The sequence below is a fragment of the Paroedura picta genome, chromosome 8, assembly GCF_049243985.1.
Source record: "Paroedura picta isolate Pp20150507F chromosome 8, Ppicta_v3.0, whole genome shotgun sequence".
Taxonomy (NCBI): Eukaryota; Metazoa; Chordata; class Lepidosauria; order Squamata; family Gekkonidae; genus Paroedura; species Paroedura picta.
In genome coordinates, this window is record NC_135376.1 from 47,049,416 (window position 1) to 47,076,284 (window position 26,869).

The 26,869-nt window shown below is 40.5% G+C and overlaps 2 protein-coding genes across 8 annotated transcripts in view; one reads left to right on the forward strand and one right to left on the reverse strand.

The window, feature by feature from the left end:
- STN1 (STN1 subunit of CST complex) overlaps window positions 1-2,110 on the reverse strand; it is a 40,056-nt gene extending 37,946 nt beyond the window's left edge. For 2 of the 4 annotated variants that reach the window (XM_077349644.1, XM_077349640.1), the window contains exon 1: window positions 1,905-2,012. Coding sequence is in view for 2 of the 4 variants with exons in the window: in XM_077349642.1 (XP_077205757.1) it covers window positions 1,905-2,067 (163 nt within the window). In the remaining 2 variants the exon portion in view is untranslated. Of the gene's footprint in view, window positions 1-1,904 lie in introns of all 4 variants that reach the window. The other 2 variants (XM_077349642.1, XM_077349639.1) reach the window with 2 other exon arrangements.
- A 26-nt stretch (window positions 2,111-2,136) lies between these two features.
- The window catches only part of SLK (STE20 like kinase), a 53,574-nt gene continuing 28,841 nt past the window's right edge, over window positions 2,137-26,869 (forward strand). For 2 of the 4 annotated variants that reach the window (XM_077349627.1, XM_077349630.1), the window contains exons 1-8: window positions 2,413-2,564; window positions 2,780-3,603; window positions 16,460-16,624; window positions 17,319-17,367; window positions 20,517-20,666; window positions 24,255-24,327; window positions 25,658-25,852; window positions 26,596-26,677. In XM_077349627.1, coding sequence (XP_077205742.1) covers window positions 3,454-3,603; window positions 16,460-16,624; window positions 17,319-17,367; window positions 20,517-20,666; window positions 24,255-24,327; window positions 25,658-25,852; window positions 26,596-26,677 — 864 coding nt within the window. In that variant the 5' untranslated portion in view covers window positions 2,413-2,564; window positions 2,780-3,453. The other 2 variants (XM_077349628.1, XM_077349629.1) reach the window with 2 other exon arrangements.

The window sequence follows — 26,869 nt, forward strand, 5'->3', positions numbered from 1 at the left end:
GAGCTTAACTCAGCCAAACATTTAACAGGCAGAGAGCTTTGACCAGCAGGAGGGAATGGAGTTGCAGACAAACCTGGACTTAGATTACAAAATTGTTGCAGGAACTCCTCATTCCTCTGCAAATTTTTACAGCTGCAGATCCCTGCCTTGTCATCCCACTTGAGTTAATTAAGCAATGCCAGCTATGTGCTGGGAGAGAGCTCCAGTCTAAAGTGCACCACACCATGTTAGCAGGATAGTTGCTGACTGCAGAAGACTGGGAGTTATCACAGAGTGAGGACTGAGAGGCTGCTGATAGCCTATATTAACTTGAGGCTGGGAAGCTTAGCATCCCCCAGTCTTTGGAGCAGTCTTCTGGAAAGTATCAAGAAAAATGGAGTAGGGAAGAACAACATAGGCCACTTCAGAGAGAAAGAAGTGATATAAAGTAAATATTAGGAATTAACTTTCTCCAACTGCATGCCATTTCTGCTGATTCTGCCTGCCACAGATTATCCGTCTGTGACCTTTTGGCATTCTAGTAGCAATAACTGAATGCCAGCAAACATCTAAATGTCTTCCTTGGAAAAAGAGGCTTTTCTGTTTTTTGCATGGTGATGCCCAGGTTTGTTTGTTTTTTTAAGTGTGCTTGGTGTGACAAGATACAAAAGACTGAGAACTAATGCTCTAAGAAACTGTGAGAGGGCATGACAGTAAGAGCAATGAGAAACATTGTAATTTGTTCTGGCTTTCTGTTTTCATTGTTTCAGGTGTATGATTTTTATGACAGTTATATTTACATTATATTGTAAGGTGCTTTGAGCTCCTTTGGGAGAAAAGGAGGGTCAAATGTTTTAATTAAATTAAGTCTGTAAAAATACAAAATTGATAAGGGCATCAAGAACTGATACGTATTTCATGAAGAATAAAGAGTTGAAACTTCAACAGCAGGTAACTATTTATTCCCCAACCAAAGGATCCCACTCACCCAAAAGACACACATGCACCATTCTTACGTTTGAAAAGTAAACACGTGCTTCCTATTTTAAGACTATTGTTACCCGCCATGAGCCTGTAGAGAGTGGCGGGAAATAAATTGAATAATAATTCTGTTTTAAGCCCTGTTCACGTTACAGTAAACACATGTACAATCCACAGGCAGTGTACACTTGGATTTTTCTTTATACACACTGAGTAATTCTCATGAAACAACCAGCATGGGTATAGACAAACATGCAGTTTAAACCCCACATTTATCCAGGTACTAATCCCCAGTTTTTACAATTGGGCAGGCTATAGATGTGTTTGTCTGAGCAGAGCTAAAAGGAGATAGAATTAAGAGGGAAACTGAAGTCAGTAAGCATCTTCAAGAATGAAACCAAAGACATAGGCTTCAAAATTCATGAAAAGGCCCACAGCAGCTGTTCTGACAGCCCCAGCTCGAACAAGAAAGCCAATAACACAAGCTTTCTCCCCCCCCCCCAAAAAAAAAAAACCCAAAACAAAACCAAGCCCTACAGCAGCCACTGCCTTCAAGGGCGCCGACACCAGGGTGAGTGCGCGCAGAGGTGGAGGGAGTCCGTCACGCATCCACTCGAGAGTACGGCCCGCGGAAACAACTAGCAGCGCGCAGGCCCCAGGCGAGGCTGCACGAAACATACGAGGGGCCAGACGGAAAATGTTCACCCGACAGCGGAACAAGGCCCGTTCCGCGCTCGTTATGCCTGTGTCCTATGAGGCACCTCCAGTTTTGATACCGGACACTGCAGCCTTGTAGTCTGCGGTGAACACTAAAGGAGAGCAGATGCCCATCTACACCCACAGCACCACTGCACTCCGCTCTCCCTCTCCTCTCCTCCCGCAGTCGCCCAGAGGAAGAGCTCAGGATATTCCCCCCCTCCCCCAGGGGTCTATCGCTCTCTTACCGCTCCCCCTGCGCCAAGATGTCCCCCACGCTTCCCACCGAGCTCCTCCAGGCACCTCCGACTTGCCCGCCGGAGCGCTCGCAACAATACTATTGGCAGTTCCCCTAGCCCCGCCCTCTGACATCATACGCAAGACGAAAGAAACGGAAGGAAATCCACTCATAACCGCAACTGCGGTTTCGTGCTCTTCTTCACCGCCCCCCCCCCCCCCCCGGGTGTTAAAAAACTGAGCTTGCAGAGTAGCGCAGCCGTGTAACTCTGAGAGGGCGGAACCGCTGTCCGCACTAGGCGGAGGAAAGAGCGTCCAAGGGCGACACTCGGGACCTAATGCGCAGGCGCCGCGGGCGGGACCAGCAGCGCGGCTCTACGAGAGCGAATGGGGAGCGGCTCGTTTTGGGTTCTATCGACAGCGGCGAAGGGGGGTGCGCGCGCACGCGCCTGCGATAGCGTTTGGAGAGACGCGAGGTGCGCTCGGAGGAGCTCGGGCGCGGCGGTGGGGGGGGGGTAGCGGAAGTCGGCCGAAGCGGGCTCAGCCCCGCCCCCCGACTCGGAGGAGCCCGAGGAAGTGGGGGACGGAGGGACCCGGGGGGGGGAGGAGCTCAGCGTCTCCAGGTAGTCCGCGCTCTCGCTCGCCTGTTTCCCGCGCCCAGTTGGCCTCTGGTATGATGGTTCGCATCATGGGGGGCTTGAGACCTCCTATGGGGGCTGCTTCTCTGTTGTGGGTAGGAGCGGGGAGGGTTCTCGAAAGAGGCTGATTCCAGTTTACTTCAGCCGGTCTGAAAAAGCCGCTTCTTTACTCTCCTAACCTGAGGGACATTCACGAGCTCAGGTGTAAATTATTTCTGTTTCTCTCTCTCCCCCCCCCCCTTCCGCAGGCGAAGAGTCGTTTCCAGTCCAGGAAGTATTCTGCCTCCCTCCCTCCCCGTGTGTGAAGGAGGATGCAAGTTCTCCACATTCTTGCAGCCCTTTCTCACAACTTCGTACTGCTGGATTTTTTTTCCCCAAAGAAGAAGGCGGCTTGTCCCTGGAAATGATGCCTATAATCTACATTTACAATTCTAAATAAGTACTGTTGGGGCAGGATTTGAATATAGTCATTTGCCCTTCCGTTGTTTGGCACAAGTACCCCCTGCTGTGTATTGGATTTTGTCCTGACCTCCTTAAAACCGGAGTTTCTGATGGAAATTGTACTTTATCTGGGCCTTGCCACATGTTGTGACATAATGAGCCAGAAACTAAGAGTAATAAATAGCATACTAAGGCTGGAATGAGATGCATGCAAGAATCAGCTAATTACTTTTATGTGCTCCACCTGATGTTCAGTTATTTTCACAAAATCCAGAAACCTGCTGTGAGAACCTGTGCTGTTTTCTGCTGTTCTGCTGGCAGTGTCTACGAAGAGTCGTTACATTGCACAGCGGTTGTGGTTAAGTGCCTTGCCTTTGGATCATAACGAGACAAAAACAAAACTGTATGCAGCAAGCTGCTGTTCATATATTCTGTGTATCTGTGGCAATTCTCAGACTACATTTTTTAAAAAACCACAAAAATGTCATTCTTTAACTTCCGTAAGATCTTTAAGTTGGGAGGTGAAAAGAAAAAGAAGCAGTATGAACATGTTAAAAGAGATCTGAATCCAGAGGACTATTGGGAAATTATAGGAGAACTGGGTGATGGTGCATTTGGCAAAGTATTCAAGGTAAGAAATATTTTGCTTTATAGTGTCCTGAAATACTTGATTTTAAATCCTGTTCTCCAGGGTTTTTTGGTACTTGTCTATTTCATACTGTAAACTTTTCATAGTTCAGAAAAGTTTTTGATACATTGATAAAACTTGATACTGAGATGAAGGTTTTTATTGTTTTCTGTCTCAGCTATTTTTTGGCATAAACTGGCATCAGTCACAATCCTTAATCACTGCCTACAATAATAGAAACAAATATGGCTGGTAGGTCATAGGCCCATCCTTTTCTCCTTGACTGTTGCAAAGCTGTTCTGTTGCTGTGTGGCTTCCTTTCTAGAGTTTTGTTCTGTATTCTAGAAGAAAGGGGAACTTTATGTTTAAGGGTGTTATGTAGTACTCAGTATAGATGCAAGCATTAAAGTTTTTTAACTGTTACAAAATATTAGCTTATTATATTCTTAAACAGTGTGCTCTGTTGGTGCTTGAAGTGTAAAGTCCAGGAGTTTGTCTCTAGGTTGACACTTCTAAGGGGTTCATATAATCTTTTGTATGATATTTCTTGATCTATATGTCTCCAGCTTCTTCCCCACCCAGCTGAAGCTATTGTCAAACAAAAGATGCTGAGGGAAGAAGGCTGTGCCTTGAAACATTACCAGTTGCCTATTGAGTTTCACATTGTTGTTTTATTGGGTGTGGAATGTTTCTGATTCTCATAAAGGAAAGCATTTAAAAATATGAACTCATCAGGGACAGAAATGAATCTAATGATCAGGCTGCTAGAAGAGTTACAAGTAGATGCGAGGGGGAGAATCAAGTGTTTAAAGTAACACAGTGTTTATATTTTCTTAGTTGCTTAAAGGAAAGTTGGATATGGTGCTGTCCTTTTTGATTGAACACTTAGATTTAAATAGCATTTCTAGTTACTTCTCTGTTAGCAGATTTGCTATTGTAGTTGAAGATAACCAGGGATGATAGTTTACAAGACAATATTAAATATAATATTATATTTAGTTATTATACTGAAAGTTGAGGGAAGGGGTATGAATCATGTCCTCATGGCTGTACTGTAAGAGTTTCATGTATTTTGGTAGCTGTGATGTAGAACAATTAGCAAGGCTCTTTCAGTGACATGTAAGCATTCCTCACAATTACTATTCATGTAATTTGTTCTTGCTGATATTACTGTGTGTGCAGAAGGGAGCCTAATAGGGCTAATTTGAATTCACACATCTTCCTTTGAATAGCTGGTAGTTTCTTCATCACAGTGTTGCATATAGGTTATAAAAAATAGTTGTTGGTCTTTAGTGTAGTGGAGAGAGAGCATCTGGTTCCTGTGACTGGTGAATGTTATACAAAAATGAAATTGACATGCTATCAGTATCTGCATGTTACATAGATCTTGTTTTAGAAAATTAAAAGAATCATGTTTCATATATTGTCACTAGCTTTCAGAGTAGAATGATGTGCAGTTTCGTATGGAGAATGATACCTTTGCTTTAATTGGTTGCTGTGATTTTCCATTTCTACTGTGTCAGAATTTACCTTAACTTTCCAGAACCAGTTTGTGTCTCTTAAAATTAGTCTTGTACATACTTCATTTAAACATAGTTATATACGTATATCCATTTTGTACCTTGTTATGAAGGTTCATTTCTTAATTAAATTGTATCATTATTTGAAATTTTCAAGAAAGTAATTTCACAGAGTATTTCAATGTCTTAATTTCTTATGAGGTATAACACTTTCCTATTTTTATAGGTAGCATTAAAATGCTGAAGCTATGTCACTGGCAGAGATTAGCTATTTTTTAAATACTAGGTGTCAGACGTTTTGAATTCCTTTAGTGAGTTAAATTATAAATCTACTTTAAAATCCTCTGATTTGGTTTCATCTGTATTTGGCATCCATCTGGTAATGGGGTACAGTAGATTTAAAATGAAATGTTAGGCACTCCGTTATGTTCAAGTATAGAAATTTTATTCCTAGAATAAAATAAATAGAATAATCAAACATTATGTACATGTTGAACAAGATTTCTGTGCTCACTTGCTGTGACTTTGGTCGTGATTATTTAATAAAGAACCAAGCCTTAAAAACATTTAAGTCTTGCTATCCCTCCTGTACAACCTACATCCGTGTCCTCGTGGTTATTGTGTTGTATTAGGAAGATATTAATTGTGTTTTGTGTTGGTTAAAGAGACTCACAATTGAGATCTAGTCCAAAGTTGGAAAGGAAGTACTAGTATTATACTGGCTGACAAATGCACAGTTGCAGTAACTATAATTCTGAGCCAAGAATTTGTATAGATAGTAGAATTATTTCTCATGCTATTAGACCAATATATTCATACTCATTAACTATATATAACAGAAAGGCAATCATTTATATTCCTCAAACCAAGATGGCATAGTATGCAAGTTGATTCTTGTCTTGCTTTACATTAGTCATTTGTAAGCCAGGTACTTCATGAGTAATCCAGAGATTCCCTCGCATGTATTATGATGACAAGTACATGTTGTGTAAAAGTAGAATGTATCCATGATATTCCCATTCCTTTACAGTGCACTCATCGTTTCCAAGAATGAATAAAATTATGTAAATCATGAATAGTTTAACTTAGTTTCTCAGTTACCTTTTGGGGGCAAAGCTACACATTGCAGCAGCCTCAGGTCCAACCACTTTAGATGAAGTTTTAGCTACTAAAAATTGCTTTATTGACTGCAGCAGCACCAGGAGACAATATTCTCCCTCACCCCTGGTGTGCTAGGTGTGGTTGTTGGGGGAAACATAGCTTGGTGCTGCTGCACAGTGGACCAATCAGAACTGGGCCCTTGCAGCAATTTTAAGTCTCTAAATTCCCCTTTAAAATAGTGTTGCAAGGCACTTAGGGCTGCCATCACATGTAGTTTAGTTCTGAGTTTGTGGATGCATTAGGTTTCCAAAGCTTAAAAATGTTTTTAAGTATAGGACTGTTCAAGCACATGTTAGATTTGTATCTCTGAGTTGCTTATGAAACCAACTTCTTAGGTTCTTTGTCTTTAAGCCCAACCAAGTTTTATTCAAGGCACAAAAATGTCTTCATCCTTTACATATAGGTAGAGAGAGGGTGGAGGAGTTTAATTGCCAAAAGTTATATGCATAAGAAACTGGGTGATTAAAATAACCAGATTTGGCAACAGATGGTACCTTCAGATCAGTGGTGTAGCCATGTGCACCCTCATGGTGCCACAGTAAGCTAACATCTTTATGGCTGACTTGGAGTAATGCTTTCTGAGCTCCCACTGGCTCACATTTCTCTTATACCTGTGATACATTGATTACATTTTTATTGTCTGGACTTGGTAACGAAGCCCTGGGCGTATTCTATCAGGCATTCAATGACTGTCACCCTACCATCAGCCTGCCAGTGAATCAATCTATGCAAGAAATACATTTTCTGGACACTATTGTAAAAATACACAATGACTGCATGGACACCATCTTATACTGACAAACATATCTGTATGCCTCCAGCTGCCATCTTATGCATCCTAAAAGAGTCGATGTATGCAGCCATGCTCTGCGCTACGGCCTCATCTTTTCAAATCATACACACAGATTCTCACCTGAGGGATTTACAACAAACCATTTTGTAAGTCAAGTACCCACCTGATGAAGACAAGAAACGGATTAACAAAGCCATAGTATTACTCAAGCTCAAAAGTGACCAATAGAACACCACTAATGGTCATCTACAGCGCTCACCTACGATTTATCTATTCCACTTAATATTTCTGGTGAGGAGCAGGAGCTGGTCTCATGGCTTAAGTGCCACTCAGCACTTAACAGCCACACAGGACAGCTGTCCTGTCCCTGAGGGCCCTCTCCTCCAACCAGCTTGCCTGCCTGCCCAGGAGCCAGCCAATTGCCTTCTTTCGACCACCCCCTCCTCCTTCCCCCTGAGGCTTGAAGGCTGCAGATCCCTGCTGCGTGAGAGCTGCCCCTGCCAGTGAATTCCATAACAGCTGCCTGCAGTCTTTCAAGGTCCTGGGGGGGGAGGCCAGCCACGGAGTTCTTCCACTCCCCTAGTGCCTTAAATAAAATGTGTTGGATTTAAAAGTGCCACTTGACTCAAACTTAATTTGTATACTATTATAACATAGGGGCAAAGGCTGTTGCATTCAGGAATACAATGAAGCTAGATTGGGGGTGTGTGTGGAAGAACTCTGCAGTCAGCCTCCTTCCCCCCCCCCCCCTCTGGACCTGTTAAGGCTGCAGGCAGCTGTTAGGGAACTCACTGGCAGGGACAGCTCTCATGCAGCAAGGATCTGCAGCCTCTGAGGCTTGCTGGGATGTGGAAGGAGGAGGGGGTGGTCAGGGTGGGGGACGGAAGGTGATTGGCTGTCCGTTGAACAGACAGGCAAGCTGGTTGGAGGAGGAGGTATTCAGGGGCGGAACAGCCGCCCTGAGTGGGTGTTAAACCATGAGACACGCTCCTCCTCCAAGCCCTTACCAGAAATATTAAGTGGAACAGATATTCATACAACTTACAGTAAAACCTGCTTTGGGCCATTTGGTCCTTAAAGAAACTTAAGAAGCTGAAATCAGTGTTTTTTCTTCTTCCCCACTAGGATGCTCTGCCTTGAATTGCCAGCAAGCCATCAATAAATATGCTGTTATCCTGCTGTTTTAGCTTACTATGTTTCCTTATCCAGAAGATTGCATGCTGAAATGAAAGCAATGCTGTGTAATTTATCAAAGTAAATAATCAAAAACTTACTCAAAATTTTGAGGGTCTATACTGCAATAGGAGCAGACAGGCTGCTTGTAGGCAGAGACAGAAATGTGCCCATGATACATTTCCAGCAGTTACTTCACAAATAGTAATATAGGAATTCTTTCTAAAATTAGGTATGAAAATTGAGAAGGAAAATGATTTGATGAGAGAAGATTTGGTTCAAGCATCATGAAATGATAACTTTCCAAAGTTATAATTGTGGCTGCTGTATTAAACAGTGTTTTGAACTAAAGGAAGTTTGTGGCATAATGAAAATAATTTGTTACTACTTTACCTGTTTGCAGCTAATAGGCAAAAAAAAACCCTCCCATCTTCATTCTTGAGCATCATCCTATATGACTTAACAGAATATTTCCTGAGCTAAGACAAGCAGATAGTCTGCAGTTGCATTACTGTTGTTTTATGCACATTTTGGTTTTTGAGGGGGGAAATTTCCGGAGGACTTGGCATTACTGGCAAGTGGTCTATCAGAATAAAGCATTGCTCTTAATGACCACATTGCATGAGTGAACATTTTGTGGATGTGTTTTCACTTCAGGTTACACATTGTCAGCCATTTGTTTCCGTTGATATGTTTTGCTTTCTTCAGGAAATGGAAAAAATAAGACATTCAGTAAGCAGTTGTTATGTTGCTTGCACATGGTGGCCAATGCAAAGTGAATAAATTGTGTATGTTGTATGAATTTAGATGTTGGTAGCAGGTTTGGGGTTGCATAGGGCCTCTTTATTAGGCAGAAGGGAAATTAAATAATCTTAGTACTGTTTTACATTATTTTTCTCTTCTCATATAGTAGGCACAGACAGACAATGAAGGATAGACAAACAGCTGAAACTAATATGGCTCTTACAAAGGAGGGGAATCTCTCTCAGTATCTTGCCACCTGTATTGGCAATGTTGCTTTTATATTCATGGTTTCACACAGTATGATAACTATATTGCAGAATAGTCATTGAGACTGCTGCAGACAATGTAGTTTCTTGGTGTGTTTATCTTCTTAAAACTGCAAGTAACATTCAGGTATACCTACATAATACAGACTAGGCAAAATTTGTGCAAATTAATTTATAGTACTGGGATGATGTGCCAGGCTCACAAACTGATTTGTCTGATACAAGAAGCAGTTGAGAAAACAATAAGCAAAACTGAGGCAGGAACTATCAGTGATACAACCATCAGACTTCCTTCAGCCTTGAAGAAGCCTCAGCAATAACTTCAGAATCAAATTGTATTCATTCCTTCTGCAGACCGTCCATGTTGCTGCTTCTCTTTTCCACTGTATAGCTATATTGTAGTTTTGTTACAAAAATATAATTGTGACAGTGCACAATTTCTTGGAAACAAAGGGTCATGTGATATAAGGAGAAGAAAGAAAGGTTAACTGCTCTGGCTGTCGTCCCTATTGTTGATAACATAATTTACTGAATTTTCTGTTGGTATAGCAAAGCTAGCTAGTGCAACAAGGGAAAAATAGACTAGGTGTTGGATGTGGAAATACAAAATTGTTTATCCTGGCTGTGAAAAATGTGTGTTCTTTATACCCTTCTTATGTTCCCAATGGGGACTCAAGAGTCCTATAACATTGTTCTCTTCTGTGTTGTTCTCACAACTGCAACAAATCTGTGAGATTGGTTCAGTTGGGAGGTGTTGATGGGCCAAATTCACCCATCAATCTTCTATGCATAGTGGGGATTTGGGTCCTTCCAGGTAATTATCGGATGTTCTAGACCTATGCCACTTAAGAATGGTGATTGCATTATATTTTAAAAAATTAATTTTTAAAAGCCTAAATATGTCTAGGTATGTTATTTGATATATATGTAAAACATTCAATCACTTTTATTTAGAAGAAGCTTGTGTTTTGTAACCCTTAAAATGAAGTATCTCATGCTTGTCCACGTGGATTACTAGTATGTACTGGCCATTCAGTCTCTGTATCTGAGGCAAAATTCAGTCAAAAACTAACTGGAGATGGATATGGTGTACTTTTTTCAATCCCTAGGCCAGGGCATATCACAAGAAATGAGTTTGTAAGATTGATTCAAGTGGGTAGCTATATTGCTCTGAAGTATCACAACAACAATTCAGTCCAATAGCACCTTTAAGACCAACAAAGATTTATTCAGTGTGTGAGCTTTCAAGTGCGTGAACTCTTCCTCAGACCTCAAGTCTGCATGCACTTGAAAGCTCATGCCTTGAATAAATCTTTGTTGTTCTTAAAAGTGCTATTGGACTCAAATGTTGTTGTGAGTTTGTAAGAGAAATAGTAAGCATTCAAGAGGTCAGATTAACTGACAGGATATAGCATTTGTATTGGACCAAAAAAATCATGACAGAGAAATTAATTTTGAGGAGAATTTAGATGAGGAGAGGAACTTTGGTGAATAGAGCTGGGTTTTGGCATGGCATCACCAATGTCATCATTCCAGAACTTGGATACCTCTCATTTAATTGCTGATCTGGATTTGACTCCACATGTATCTCATGGTATTCTGCAGCAATGCAACACAAAAGCCCTGTTTGCACATTGAGAAAACTGCGAAATGAATTTGTGACTGGCATCAAGATTGGGCCTATCTTTTTGAATACAATATGCAAGTGATGTTTGATGGCTAGACTCCCAAAATATGTAGTCCTTGTAACCTATAGTCCTTACCAGACAGTTGGAAAACGATTATTGCTTGTTAGGCTTGGGCATGTTGGATTCTACTGTGTGCATATATTTTCAATCTGTGAAGGTGTCCAGTGTCTGTTGTACCATACGCTCATTCTACAAGTTTCCATGTATGAATAAAATGTTACTCAGGCAAGAAAAATAATACCTATAAAGTCAAGTGAGACATGAAGGTCAGGTCTAGCTGGATCTCTTCATATGAAAGTTAACAATACATGACAATATATTATATTGGTTATTGGCAAGCCATAACCAATTTTATTCTACCTCCCAAATGTACTCAGATTATGATAGTGTTTGAAAATGAAATGTAAATCTGTATCACATACCACAGCAAGAACTTGTTGAATTAGGCTTTACGGCTATGGAATGCTATGTCTGATATGACCTGTGCATCAAAGGGTGTATTTAAAATAAAATGCCAGAAGTCCATTCAAGAAGTGAATTATACAGTTTATCTGTTTTATCAAAGGTGCTTACCCAAATCTTAATCTGATGATGATTGACTCAATGAATACTTCTTTTGTGTATTGTAACTTTAATTTATAATAAGGTTCAAAACTCAGAATACATTAACACAGCTTTTTAAAATTTCTTCCTCTGCTTGTTGCTCTTACAACTGATGTTTTGCTAATGTGGAAGGAAGTATCTAGCATTCTTGTGGGGATCTCTTTTTTTCATACAGTAAAAGTTAGCTGATAAAACAAGAAGAATATGACAGTCATAATGCTGAAATACAAAACATTTTTTAAAACTCTTGCAGACCCATAGGTTGATGTTAGGTCACTCATTCTGACACGAGTAAAAATCTTTCACATTAAACTAATTATTTGAAATTTCTGTAAAACGTTACAAAAGAACTGAAATATGTTGTGCTTCGGTTAAGTACAAGGAAACTGCTAATGATAGGTATTTGGTTTCATTTAGCATTGTCTTTAGCTTTCTACATCTGCCATCACAATTCAATCTCATAATCCTTTAATCTAGGTCATATTACAGCATGATTATAAATTATTACACAATTATCTGCACACATGAGTGCATGCAGTTGCTGTTCGGCATGAGTGCATGCAGTTGCTGTTCGGCTAGACAGAACAGCATTACTCAAAGATGAATTGTAGAATCCGCCTATTCTCTATAGTGGAAATAGCCCTGTGTTCATATTTGTTGTCTCTATAAATCCTTGAGATACATGATTCGGACTTAATATTTGCTAACCTTTTGCAAAATGAGAGGTCTGGATAAATTAAATCATCCTGGCCCTGAAAGGAGGGGCTGTTACTCAGTAGAGTGTCTGCTTTAGATGTAAATATCCCTGTTTTCTATTAGGCTGTAGGTCTGGTAAAGCCTTCTCCCCATGTTTCATCAGCATGAAATACACCCACATATTTTAAAACATAGCATAATGCTCCTAACAGTTCACCTATATTCTGTCTATTTAGAATGGCTATTGATTTTTTCGTTACATAGGGGAACAGTCCAGTTATTTGTTTGGATTATGCTAGGATTTTAAAATCATTGTGGCACTGATTTAGTGAGTTACCCTTAACTTCCTTAACTTATAAAATGAGGGGTAGGAAATTCAAGCAGGTTGACAAATGAGTGCATTGGAGTATGGTAATCCTTGTTTGTATGAGAACTTGGAGAAATTGGAAGGGAAATACTCCAGCATAATGTGTTGTTTAGAAATGGACTAGAGCAGAAAAGATTGAAATCCCCACTGAACATGAAACTCGCTGTGTGACTTGGGACCAGTAGTTCATTAGTTTGTAAGGATAAAATGGCAGAGAAACTTATGTCAACCCAAGTTCCTAAATAATAAAAAGTAAAAATAAAAAAGTATTAAATTAAAATCCATTACGAGGTAAAATGATTATGCTGGTTTGTAACGCAGTGGGTAACACATGTGCATGGTGAATGCAGTGGCGAAAAGTGAAATTTTTGTTCACAGTTGGCATGGAAAAAGTTGTTTTGCTTCCCTTTGCTAGCTATGAATATCATACTTTGGTAAGTTCAACACTTGACTACTATAACCAGTATGAACATGAACCAGCCAAGTTAGAATTCAGTGACTAGGCTGCTGATGGATGTTAGGTGCTCATCCCATATTATTTCCAGGTCCAATTCTGTGTGCTGGTTATTACCTTAAAGCCTTCCATGGTTGCTATGATTGAATACGAGCCACTCCATTAACTGTGATAAATTGGGGTCCATTAAACCATGGTTTGAATAATCTGTTGATCATTAATTACATTTACTGTTAATTATGATTTCATGTGATGTATATTTTCTAGTTGTTGGTTTTTGTGGTTTTGTATTTTTGCTTGCTTTTTGTTGTTTTAATGATGTGTTTTTGTTTGGTTTCAGTAGTTTTTAACAATTGTATTACATATGTATATTTTTAATCTGTAAGTTGCCTAGTTAGCTTTGATAAGATCAAAGGTAGAGTATAAATTTTGTTAATACTAAAGCAAATGCAGACATCCTGGCTTGTTCCCTAGAACCACCCTCACACACTTCCTGGATACTTTCAGACAACATACAAAACCATAATTTATTTTTAAGTATAGTCAAGGTTGTGGAACAGGTTCACTTACAGTCACAAAAACCTGACTAATTCCTGATTTCAGTGCTGCCACTTGGAGTCTTCCCCTGCTTCAACATGAAGACCTGGCTGATATCCACATCTATGTCTTGTGATCTGTCTCCCCCTCCCTTACCATTGGCCACTGAGAGTATGAGGATGCAGCTGCACAGAATGATGAAGCTGCTTCCCAAATTTGGGTTCATGCAACATTGTCAACACTGCTTTTGATGGCTGAACATCCACTTTATTAGTATCCAAGTCTGGTTGTAATAGTAGTTAACACAATGGGGTCATTAAAAGAGATATGAGGTAGGAAATTATTTTTCATTGAAAATTTTCCTTTAGGGATGCCCAAAAGATAACTATACCATCACAGGTCCAGAGGCACTTACTCCAGATAGCCCCCTTCCTCATGTCCATGATCAACAATATGCTTGAGTAATAACCAGTTCCCAAGGTATACAAGGAAGAACCATAAGAGACAAACACTGGCACAGCCCTTCCTGCCCACTCACTCACAATCTGCCTTAGTTTATAAAAATCAGCATTTCTGTCAGATGACTATCTAGCATCTGCTTAAAAACTTACAAAGAAGGAGAAAGTCTCTTCCACTGAGGAACTGCTCTGTCAGGAACTTCCAGATATTTAGCTGAAAATTCTTTTGAATTAATTTCAATCCACTGACTTTAGTCTGATCCTCTGGGGCAACAGAAAACAACTCTGCTCCATCATCTATAGGACAGCCCCTCAAATATTAGAAGATTGTTTTCATATCAGCTCTTAGTCATCTTATCTCCATGCTAAACAGACCAAGCTCTCTCAACCTTTCCTCATACGACTTGGTCTGCAAACCCCTCAACATCTTCGTAGCCCTCCTCTGGATATGCTCCAGTTTCTCTACCTTTTTTCAATAGTTCAAGTGAGATCTTACCAGAGTGGAGTAAAGTGGTAACATCACTCCATGTGATCTGGACATTATGCCTCTTAATACAGCCCAAGATCCTACTTGCCTTTTTAGCCACCAAGTCACACTGCTGACTCATGATCAGTGTCTGGTCTGCTAAGACCCTCAGATCCTTTTCACATGTATTACTGTTGACAAGTCTCACTCACCCTATAGTGATGCATAAATGAAGAACTTTACATTTTTCACTATTGAAATTTATTTTATTCATTTTAGCCCAGTTTTCTAGCCAGTCAGGATCATCTTGTGTTCTGATTCTATCTTCCAATGTGTTTGCTACCCCTCCCAGTTTAGTGTCATCTGTAAATTTAATAAGTACTTCCTCTGTTCCTTCATCTAAGTCTTTAACCGCTCCTGTGGAGTGGATAAAATAAAGCAGTAATGGCCCCAAGGGCGGGCCCTGTCCGGGATGAGGAAGGGTGCTGATTCTTCCCATTTCTGAGGCTTTTGCAGAATGTGGTGCAAGAAAAAGGGTGTGCCCACCCTGGATTCTGACACTTCCCCAGAAGGTGGAGTTTGATGCAATATTCTTGCCATCATCAGAGTTTGTCTTTTTTTCCTTACAACTTTTTAGTAAACTGTGATATTCTATATCTGAGGTCCCCCACTTTTTTCAAATAATGAAACATTTCCAAAGCTAGCCTCTTCCTCTGGCATATTACCAACTTGTGCTGTCTCCTAGAAACAGAACATGAAGTAGGAAGAATCTGGAAATGAAGCTAAGCAGCACAGAGAACAAACTGAGGATACATAAGCTTAACAAAAGCCTAAACTACATTTTCCCCTGGCTCTGGATGCTGAAGCTGTTCTGTAGCAGCCATCAAGCTACATGTTGGGGACTCCTGTCCTATGTATTATTATTACTATAATATAATATGTGTGCAAGCTGCTGCCTAGAGAGGCCTGCTCTGGCCATGGTTCTGATTCTGGTAACAGATTACTGTAATGTACTATATGCTTTTGAACATTTGAAAATTACGAACCTTCATTTGATTCAAAAGGCATCTTGCTGCCAGCTTATTTATATTGGATGTTTAATGTCTACCAATCACAGTTCAAAATAGGGTTGGGTGCTTCAGCCTCCGAAGTGGCCGTTCACGTCCAAAGCAGTGGCACGGGGGGCGGGGGGGGGGCGGCATGGGCACCTGCCTGTCAGTGGGTGCACACACGCAGGCACAGAGCTGTGTTTTTCTGTTTTGATGCCAAGGTTATTCCCATAGAAGTTAAGCATTTGATATCTGGTTGAAACCATTTTTATTTTCCTAGAGTAGATATGTTGTATTGGAATGAATAACCTCTCTTTCCCCTTTTCCGTTTTGTCCTCTCATTCTATTTTAGTAGGATTCTGTAAGTTCTTAATTTGAAAAGAAATTGCAGAACATGCATGTATTGCTTTCTGGGGTTTTTAAAAATCTTATTCTTTTAATTTTTATATAATAGTAATAAATGCGAACTATTTTAATACTGATTTTGTGTGTCAACACTTCACTGTTGGCAAGTATTATAGGGGATTAATCCAGAACAGGAATAGATGTGAACAAAATGCCCAGTGTGTTACATTCCCTAACTCACATGATTCCCACTTCTTCCTTCCTGTAGTAACCGTTATACTGGAAGGTCACCTTAGCAAAGGAGAAAGAGCCAATTTAAAAATGTTTTCCACCTCAAGGAGAGGGAAATGAAAGGGAAGGGAGGATTGTATAATTCGGAGCATTGAGGTAAAGAAGACAGATTTCCTTCTGCATGTCTTCTGCATCCATTTTGAATGCTAGCAGGCTTTTGCTAGCTACTGCATCCCTTTAAAGTTGCCTAAAGACGAGTAAACACTAAAGATTGTATGAAAACATCAATATTACCACTTCTTTTTCAGGCTCAAAACAAAGAAACAAACATCCTGGCTGCTGCAAAGGTGATTGATACCAAATCAGAAGAAGAATTAGAAGACTATATGGTTGAAATTGATATCTTAGCATCATGTGATCATCCCAATATCGTAAAACTTCTAGATGCTTTTTATTATGAAAATAATCTTTGGGTAAGTATCTGCTGTTGTTCAGAGCTCCATGGTTTAGGGAAGTATTGTGAGTTAATCCTTAACTAACCACATTTTGTACAATTTAGAAACAAGTTTTTATGTGTTTGCAGGCTATCTAATAAAAATATCTATTGAGCACTGTTTTGAGCTAATAACTACGTTTAAAACTTGATGTTTGCTGTTGGTGTTGGAAAAGGGTTTTCAATTCTGACAGGTAAGGTTGACTCAGCCTTCCATCCTTCCGAGGTCGGTAAAATGAGTACCCAGCTTGCTGGGGGGTAAACGGTAATGGCTGGGGAAGGCACTGGCAAACCACCCCGTATTGAGTCTGCCATGAAAACGCTAGAGGGCGTCATCCCAAGGGTCAGACATGACCTGGTGCTTGCACAGGGGATACCTTTAAGGCTGAGTCTACCTTGAGCCGGCTGCTGGGATTGAACTCCCAGCCTCATGGGCAGACAGCTTCAGACAGCATTTCTGCTGCCTTACCACCCTGTGCCACAAGAGGCTCCTTGGGAATACCTTTACCTTTACCTTTATTCTGACAGGTATAAGTTGCCTGCATCTTTTAAAGTATCATACTGGAATGAAGAGATCCAACTTTACCAGATTTTGTTTCTTACTGCTGATGAGCCAACACTTAATTTCAGCATTTCCATGATTTTAAACAACTAAATGTTTTGTTTTTATGCAGATTCTGATTGAATTCTGTGCTGGTGGTGCAGTGGATGCTGTAATGTTGGGCAAGTGGAATCAGTGCATTATTTTACACAATAAATTGTTTTATGCTGTGATTTGACATTTAGATATACCTTTAGAAAAAGATAATTGAATATAATTCTGAAACCAAAAAAATTCATAACTTCTGCAGCCATCAGGTAATCTTAAGCACCTTTAGCTGACAGCCAACCCAAAGCCTTCCAAAATAGATTTTAGAACCCTTCAGGCTATAAGGGCATTAGTGATCTCAGTAAGAAAGATCATAATTGTGTACTCAGACAGTTGCATTAAAGACCTTGGTCCACATAGATGATGTAGGATGTAATTCGGGCTGGATCTCAGCAAACTGACCCAGAACCAGCAAGGGTTTGTGAAATAGGGGGAAGTATCTGAGTTACCTTCAGGGAAAGCCCCTCATATAAAGCACATTGCAGTAATTCTAGAGGTTAAAAATGTATGGGTTACCAGAGTAAGAGCCTATGTTTCTAAAAGGGTGCAAAACAAATGTTGGTGACCAAAACTGCCTCTACCCATGGCAGATACTTCTTAGGGAGCTCTGACAGGCTCTAAATCTGTCCAGATGGGAGTACCATATTAAGAATCAGCACAGCCTCTCTAGTAGCCTTTCTCAAACCTTTTGCCATTGAGATCCCCCTGAAAAATTCTTCAGGCTTCAAGAAACCCCGGAAGTGGTGTCAGCAGGCCGCTCCTCCCTGCCACACCCCCAGAAGTCACATGTCATCTTGATACTTCCACAGGATGGGACATAACATTCTGTCACCCCCTGCCCCCCAAGTCTTGAAATTGTCCAGTGACCTACACAGCTGGGATGGGAATACGTTCAGGGCTGGCTTCTGTCACCCCACCCCCAACACCAGGCTGCTCTCTCTGGGGTGGCTTCCTTGGCCCTTGTCTACCTCTCTGTCCCCTTTGCCAAGCTCCAGGCACACTGGCAAGAAAAATGGCTCTCACATACAACTCAGCTGGCTGCTGCAGTCACAGGGTTCAACTGGGCTGGCTTATGAGGGGCAGCCATGAGTCGGTGCTCCACTTCCTTTGGGCTTCTTAGGGGTGACCACCTACAGCCCAGAGAGAAAAGCAGAAATTGAGCTGTGGGGTGGTGATGTGCACCCCCTTTCTCACACTTTGCAGGGAGCTTCTGTTTTCAGGGCAAAGGCCACAGTTATGTACTCACATCCACCCATATGCTACCCCTGCACTTCCCTTTCCTCCCATGAAACAAATGAAAAAAGTTGGCTCAGTCTCCATGAACAAACATCAGCTGGGTTCATCAAATTTCCACCCCCACATGGCTATTAATTTTTTAATGCAGGTTTGCAACAGGCTGCCTGGCCTTGCAGTGAAGGCAAGCGCTCTGCCTGTCCATCCCTTCCCCGGGGTGGGGGTGACTGCAGCACTTCTTCTTTAGTTCCCCCAAGAGTAGATGGAAGGGTCTGGGATTGCACCCAAGAAAGTACAGCACAGTTGTCCATCCTCACCCAAGAAAGTACAGCACAGTTGTCCATCCTCACCCAGCTGCAGTGCTGGGGGGGGGGGCAGGGAGAAAGAGCTCTTCGTTGCCCCCCCCAATCACTAGAAACAGTCCAGTGGTCTACTCATTAAGTCCCATCCAGTCAGCAAAACCCTTCTGGATCCGTTGAGAAACTTGAGCTTCATTAAACTTCATTAAACAAGATTCCAGCTTGTTTTACCAAGTCAAATACAAATGTTCATTAGGGTTCCAAATTTACACTAGATCAGTGGTCCCCAACCCCTGGTCCAGGGACCGGTCCGTAGATCAGTCAGTAGTGGGCCGCGGCTCCTCCTCATCCTCCTCCCCGGCTGCTGCCTCAAGGGCTGCCTTGCCACTGTGCCACCGGCTCACCTTTGGGGCTGGGTTACTCCTTGGCAGCTGCTGCTGGCAGCGCCCCCCAGCAGGCAGCAGGAAGTCAGGGGCGCCGGCGGGAAAGCAAGTGGAGCAGGGGCTCAGGTGACGGCAACATCCCTTGGCAAAAGACTACCCCCCCCCCCCGGGCCTCAGTAAAATTGTCAAGCGTTGACCGGTCCCCGGTGGAAAAAAGGTTGGGGACCACTGCGCTAGATGATCATATTGGTCAGGGGTGGTCAATCTGTGGTCCTCCAGATGTCCATGGACTACAAATCCCATGAGCCCCTGTCAGCAAACACTGGCAGGTGCTCATGGGAATTGTAGTCCATGAACACCTGGAGGACCACAGGTTGACTACCCCTGTTATAGATAACAAACCATAATTTGTTGTGGCTTTTGGTTTGATATGCAAGACATTCCAGTATTTTATTGTATTCAGGCATCACAAATTGCAGATTGTATCTTTGATTGTTGTACTACAGAAATGAACTTTTTGCCTATTGTTATTTTTTGTAATAAATATTTTTTTTCATTTTCAAAAACAAAATAGTATAAAAGGGACACAAAGAGGGCGGGGCTAAGTAGCAAATCATATATATATATATATATATATATATATATATATATATATACACATATATATACATATATATACACATATATACACACACACACACACACACACACACACACATATATATATATATATATATATATATATATATATATATATATATATATACATACACACATATACACATATACATATACATATATATATATATATATTGTCAAACATAGAATAAGAAGAAAGTTTTCTCCCTAACATTCCCTTCAATATAATACTCAAAACATAATCTACAAAATATTAATTATTACAGGGATTTTAAATTTCCAATTTAAGTTCTAATTTCATAACTGGTGTTTTGCAGCAACATTATTAATTTCATCATTACTACATAATTCCATATTTCTTTTCTGCATATTTGCAAACATGCTTCCAATATACTCAGTTTGAAAAAAAGAGCATTATTTATCTCTCCTTTAAAATACATATAATTTTAAAATACATTCTAAATCCATTTTATTTTGTAGATGTAGAATGCCACAGTAAAATCTTGTTTGATGTATTTATTAGTCAGATTAAATTTGAGTATCAGTATAATAAAATGAGGCATTATTTGAATTTTGTTATATGCATAAAGATCTATATATTTAACTTTTATGTACCAGTCAAGATATTGCAAAAGATAGCTTTTATATCTGAGTTTGTATTTCTTGTAGAACTTGAGAGGCCATTAACAGAACCACAGATCAGAGTAGTTTGCAGGCAGACTCTTGAAGCACTGCATTATCTACATGAAAATAAGATAATCCACCGGGATTTAAAAGCTGGCAATATTCTTTTCACATTAGATGGAGATATAAAACTAGGTGAGTATTGTACTAGGTACTCATCCGCGATCTCTATTTTGAATTGTACCAGTGTAAAAGGAAACCTCCTGGTTTATATTATTTCTTGGCAGTACTGGCATATCATGCTTCCTAAGAGGTATAGGTAAGTTTTGTTGACCTGGAAAATAAGTAACTTAAGTAACTATCCTAATTAAGCATAGAAAACTTGTGTTAGACTTCAGAGAGAACAGGGCAGGTCCTGGGTCAATATTCATATTTGCTTAAATGTGTGCTGAAAACCAGCAAGTGGTAAAGCTTTTGGTGCACACATACAGGATACCTTAAAGTGGCTGTAAGGAGGCAGATAAATAATGCATCTAGCTCACTATTCTAACACCTGCTGGAGGAAGATTGCCAGCAGCTACTGGTTTTAATCTCATAAAATTGAGCACTCAGTTTAGTCCTAACATTGTAGCATAAGCTTAGAATCCGTTCGAGTCCTATATTGTCTTGTTCATGCAATTTCATGGGGTTGATTGGAAGTGTGGTTGATGAGTCATCATGGTATCTGGCCATCATATGTTGACCTAAACCACTCACAAGCATCACTCACTCTGCACAGAGAGCAGATTCATAGACTCTTCACATCTTGAAGTGGAATGAAGAAGAGTTGGTTCTTATATGCCACTTTTCTCTGCCCGATGGAGTCTCAAAGCGGCTTACAGTCTCCCCACAACAGACGCCCTGTGAGGAGAGAGAGGCTGAGAGAGCCCTGATGTCACTGCTCGGTCAGAACAGCTTTATCAGCACTTAGGTGAGCCCAAGGTCACCCAGCTGGCTGCATGTGGGGGAGTGCAGAATTGAACGTGGCTTGCCAGATTAGAACTCCGCAGTTCTAACCACTACACCAAACCAATACTGTAACTGTCAGCTAGAGATCTATGATATATCTGTTTTGATTTATTTTTTTAATTGCTTCGGCTATTAATTTGGTATTCTAATTAATAGGCAGGATATGCACTGTGTGTATTTAGAGTTCCTTCATTGCAAGGAACAAGACCAGTCTCAGGTTCAGCATTCTGAATGCTGAGCAGGTTCTCTGGAGAGGCAGTACGGGATGACTTCTTAAAATTAATATCTTCTGGCTCTGATTATGTGCCTGTGCTTGCTGTGTGTGTCCTTGGACCAAAGCAGGCTCCTAATCTTGTATTTATGACTTCTTTTAACATCGTCAGAAAACGAGGATGAAAGTCCTCCTTTTTCCTGTTTGTGCTTAGAACTTCTGTGCAGGGATCTGTTGCTGCCATCACAAAGTCTGAGGAACTTGGGTTGCTTCTGTTTGTTGTATTAATGCCACTGTACTAATCTATAGGTTGTGAAGAATGGATATATAGGCTTTCTCAGTTTGAAACTAGAACTAATTAAACTTAAAAGAAATGATACCACTTCCTCTAGTTTCGCCCCACAGTATTAAGCTGAATAAGTACAAGATTTCAGTACTTAAGGCAATTAAACTTAAAATTCCTAAAATGATTTTACAGACATTTATTAGAAGTAGCACAGTTGATTTCAAAGTAGCACATTTGATTTCAAAGTGCTTCAAAATAAGCTGCAGGACTTTAAACCATTTTAGTAGAACTAACTAGACTTCTACAAAGTGAAGTAGAAGTTTTCAGGTTTTCCAGCACTCTATGAGAGTACAGAAAACAAAAAAGGCAGGAGAAGGAATAAATGTTTCAGGGTGTTAGGGAGAAGTCCAATCTCTGCAGGTTAAAGACCCCTTAAAAGGAAATCTAGGAGCTGGTACACACACAAGCACATGGTGCTGGATCCAAAACAGATTTCAGGATGCATCATCAGAAGTAATAGTGATGGAAAAGCAGAAGAATTTATTAACGCCTGACATTTATTTTCAGAGTTCCCATTTTTAGGTAGGGGTTAAAATCCCTTATGCTATAATAGTTGGATTTATTTTTTTATTTGCAATAGGATATAGAGCTTCTTTGTTCAGAGCATACTTTGGAACATTTTGGATTGGATCCAACACAAAATTTCCATCTAGACTGGCTCTTGTGCAAGCAGAAATGAAAAACACTTTGGTAACCATGTGTGCTGTCAAATTTATTATATCCCTATTTGATTTTCTGCTTCCACAAGATCATGTGTAACCACTTTTGGGCACGACAATATATAGAAAGGAAATTGTTAAGTGTCGCACAAATGGAACTGTACTAAGTCCATTTGTTTTTATTTGCACATCTCTGAATTCAGTCCTGCATGCTGGAGCCTGCTGGAGGTAGGGATGAGCAACTAGGGAATTGACCTCCTGCATACACATACACTCAGATTTTCTCTTCCAGGATGTAAACTCTTTAGGGGCCTTTCCATTTTGTTGCCTCCCCCCTTAAATGATTCTCAACTGCTCTGAAGATTCAGAGTGCAATAAGTATGCTTAGTTCTCAGTCAGTGTTTTTTTGGCATGGATTTTAATTTTAATTATAATTTTAAATCTTTTTTTCTATCCAAGAGCAAGCTTTGTGTAGTGGTTAAGATTGCCACCTTCTAATCTGGAGAGCCAGGTTTGATTCCCCATTCCTCCATATGCAGTCAGCTGGAACCTGCTACAGCTGTTCTCACAGAGCAGTTCTGTCAGAGAGTTGTTCTCTCTTGCCCCAGAGGGACGGACCAGAACCAATGGAATGAAATTAATTCAAAATAAATTCTGTCTAAACATCCAGAAGAAGTCCTGACAGAGTGGTTTCTTAGTGGAACAGGCTTCCTCAGGAGATGGTGGGTTCTCCATCTTTGGAAATTTTTAAACAGAGCTGGATAGCCATCTGACAGAGAGGCTGATTCTGTGAAGGTTCAAGGAAGTGGCAGGTTACAGTGGATGAGCAATAGGGTTGTGAGTGTCCTGCATAGTGCAGAGGATTGGACTAATGACACATGAGGTCCCTTCCAATTCTATTCTTTTTTTTTTGGACATGGGCCCTTTTGTGACTTTTGTGATACTCAACCGAGGAGTCTGCTGTAGATACAGTTATAGTCTGAAAAATTGTGAAATGATTATACAATTTGGAAATTCACACATGTATCAGGATTATTTTGAGTTATGCACGTTTGTTTAGCTCTCCCTTTCATAATGATGGGTATATTTTTAGTGTAGTACAGCTCAGTAACTCTTAGGACTTTTCTTAAGATACAGTCTGCAGGTTACAGTTTTCTTGATTGTCAGCCAGAATTTGTGTTCACTGCTGACCCATGATCCTTACTGAATCTGTGAAGGAAGTATTCCCTTTTGGACATTTTGCTAGGCTTCAGGGAGATTTGGAAGCAGTAAGTGCTCCCAGAGCGGAGTATTGGGTTAGTGATGAACCTGCACTACTTTCATCATGCATTTGCATGTTTGCAAGATTAATAGATCTTTGCTCTGCTACCGAACTGATGAATATTCCTGCTTAAACATTTTTAGAAGAGGTTATAAAGATGATAAATGTCTTCAGACTAAGTAATAGCTTGGAAGGTGGTAATAAAAATATTTTTTTCTGATTTGAGAAAATGGCATGTTATCAAAGTAACATGCTATGAACATAAAATTCTTAACTAGTTTTTCTTGTTTGTCTGAAGCGGATTTTGGTGTGTCTGCTAAAAATACAAGGACAATTCAGCGACGGGATTCCTTCATTGGTACCCCCTATTGGTAAGAATGCAACCTCGTTGTTGTTTCACAGTGAACTATTTATTATTATTTATTCATGAGTTATTCAGGAAAGTTCTTTCGGTAGGCAGTAGTTGCACTGTACAAAATGATTCACAAAGTTACTCAGATAAGTTATTAGGAATTATGATCTATTATGTTTAGTTTACTAAAAATGACTATGTAATTTTGTGCCATTTAATGTGTTATGTTAAGACTTGTGCTTTGCTACAGTTCTGTTTTTAGATTCCTGATTGGTTCTAAACCCTAATCCTATTGTATTATTTACTGAATACTCCAATCTGTCAACTGTTGACTTACTATGAGTCCAAGTGGGAAAGGCATACTGTAAATCAGTGGTCCCCAACCTTTTTCAGGCTGGGGACCGGTGGCAGCAGGGAGGGTGATTTCCTGGCCGCGGATGCGCGGCCACGCAGTGCAATGCGCATGCTCGAAAGTGCCACGCATAAACGTTTTCGGCCGCGCATGGCACATGCGTGGCCCTGCTTCCCTCTTTCCCCCCTCCCACAGTAAGAAGCTTGCCAGGCTGCAAGCTTGCAGCCTGGGAAGTTTCTTACTGCGGGGGAGGGGGAGCCGTGGCCCGGTGCCAGGGCCTTTGTGGCCCAGAACCGGGTCACGGCCCGGTGGTTGGGGACCACTGCTGTAAATGATGCTAATAATAAAGAAGTGTGTGTGTTTGTGGGTGGGGTGCAAAGCATAAAGGGCGGTCCCTACATCACCATCTGGCATGACTCCCTTAAAGCCACAGCCACAGTAGCAGCAGTATCTGGGAGTTGCTTCAAGCCCAGAGCAGCTTCCAGCAGCTTCTGTGGCCAAGCCCAGAGTCATTCCTGGGGTTCACTGCTGCCAGCTGCTTCCAGGCTTTGTTACCACTACTCTAATGCAGCAGCAACAATCCAGGCCCTCTTCAGCTGCTCCACAGTAAGTGCATTGTCCCCATGCAATACTTTCTGTGGGGGGAATTTAAACCTCCCAGTGTTTTGGTTTTTTTTTAAAACTTCAGATTTTCCCACAAACTTAGGGGGTCACCCAAGTTTTCAGAAAAGCCTGTTTCTGTTAGGTGTGCCCCCATCTGAAGATTTACATTTCTGCAGAAAGGGCACATACTTCGGAATTAGAATAGAAAATTAAATAATGCAATGTCTTAAACATCTACAATAAGCAAATTGAATAACTGAGAACACTTAGAAGTTCTATTAACAGTATGTGTGTAGCACATAGTTGTTCTAATGTTTCAGAGTAATCCTTAACAATCCTATGTACTGTTTGGTCTTCTTTCTCTCTCTCCCCCCCCCCCCTTTTTTCTTTTTAGGATGGCTCCTGAAGTGGTAATGTGTGAGACTTCTAAAGACAGACCTTATGATTATAAGGCTGATGTTTGGTCTTTAGGCATTACCTTAATAGAAATGGCTGAAATAGAACCACCTCACCATGAACTGAACCCTATGCGTGTTCTGCTGAAAATTGCCAAGTCCGAACCACCTTCTTTGGCACAATCTTCAAAATGGTTAATTGACTATTTTTTTTTTACTTTCACTTGATTTGGACCAGTTAGCAAAACAGCATATCCTTTGAACAACAGTGTTTGAAAGTAGTTTTTCATGAAAAAGCCAAGTAGTCATATTAAATTTTTCTTGATATAGTTAAATGTTTATTAAAGGTATATTTTTAATTTGTATGGAAGTGAAAATTTTGTCAGATGTGATGCTACAGAGCAGGGGAAAAGCTGTATCTATGGAAATATCTTACATTAAAGATAAAGGAACTGCCCTAGTCTCCCCATCACTTTAAAGAGAAAACCAAACGTAAAGAAAATCCTAATAGTGATATCATCTACCTTGAATCTTCACAAGTCTTTCTTATGAACCAGTTGACGATCACTATTCTAGTTTTCATGCTGCAGGAAGGATCTGCTTGTCTCAAGCTGGGAGCATGGTTTTCTGCCATAACTATGCAAACAAACTAGCACAGAGTCCATTGCATCTGTTTTGATTTGCTATATAATATAATTATTATCCTAGATAAGCTTCGCAAAAAGTAGAATTTTTGTTTTGAAACATAATTAGATACATTTGTTACTTTTCCCCATAAAGTACACTGAAAGGCCCCACTGAACTTTGCTGTTGTTCATTCTCTTTCTTGGCCTGTTTTGGTGCTGACAGGTCAGTTATGACAGATCCAGACAGGGAAACAAAATGCCTTCGTTCAATTTGTGTGTAGCTGTGGTAGACTTAAGTTTCTTTTATGCAGGTCTCCTGACTTTAAAGACTTCTTAAAAAAATGTTTGGAGAAGAATGTAGATGCCAGATGGAGCACTGCTGATCTTCTCCAGGTACGAATTAAACATCTTTTGTGTTTGTTCTTGAGCTTCTTCTCATAAGGCATTCATTATACTTGCAAGTTCAGTTGAATGAAATGCCATATATTTGATGTGCCATGAGGCATGACTTCTTAGAGGGAGAGGAACCTTCATTGGCTGGTGAGCAGTTGCAATATTAATGTATTTACATTATGTAAATATTTG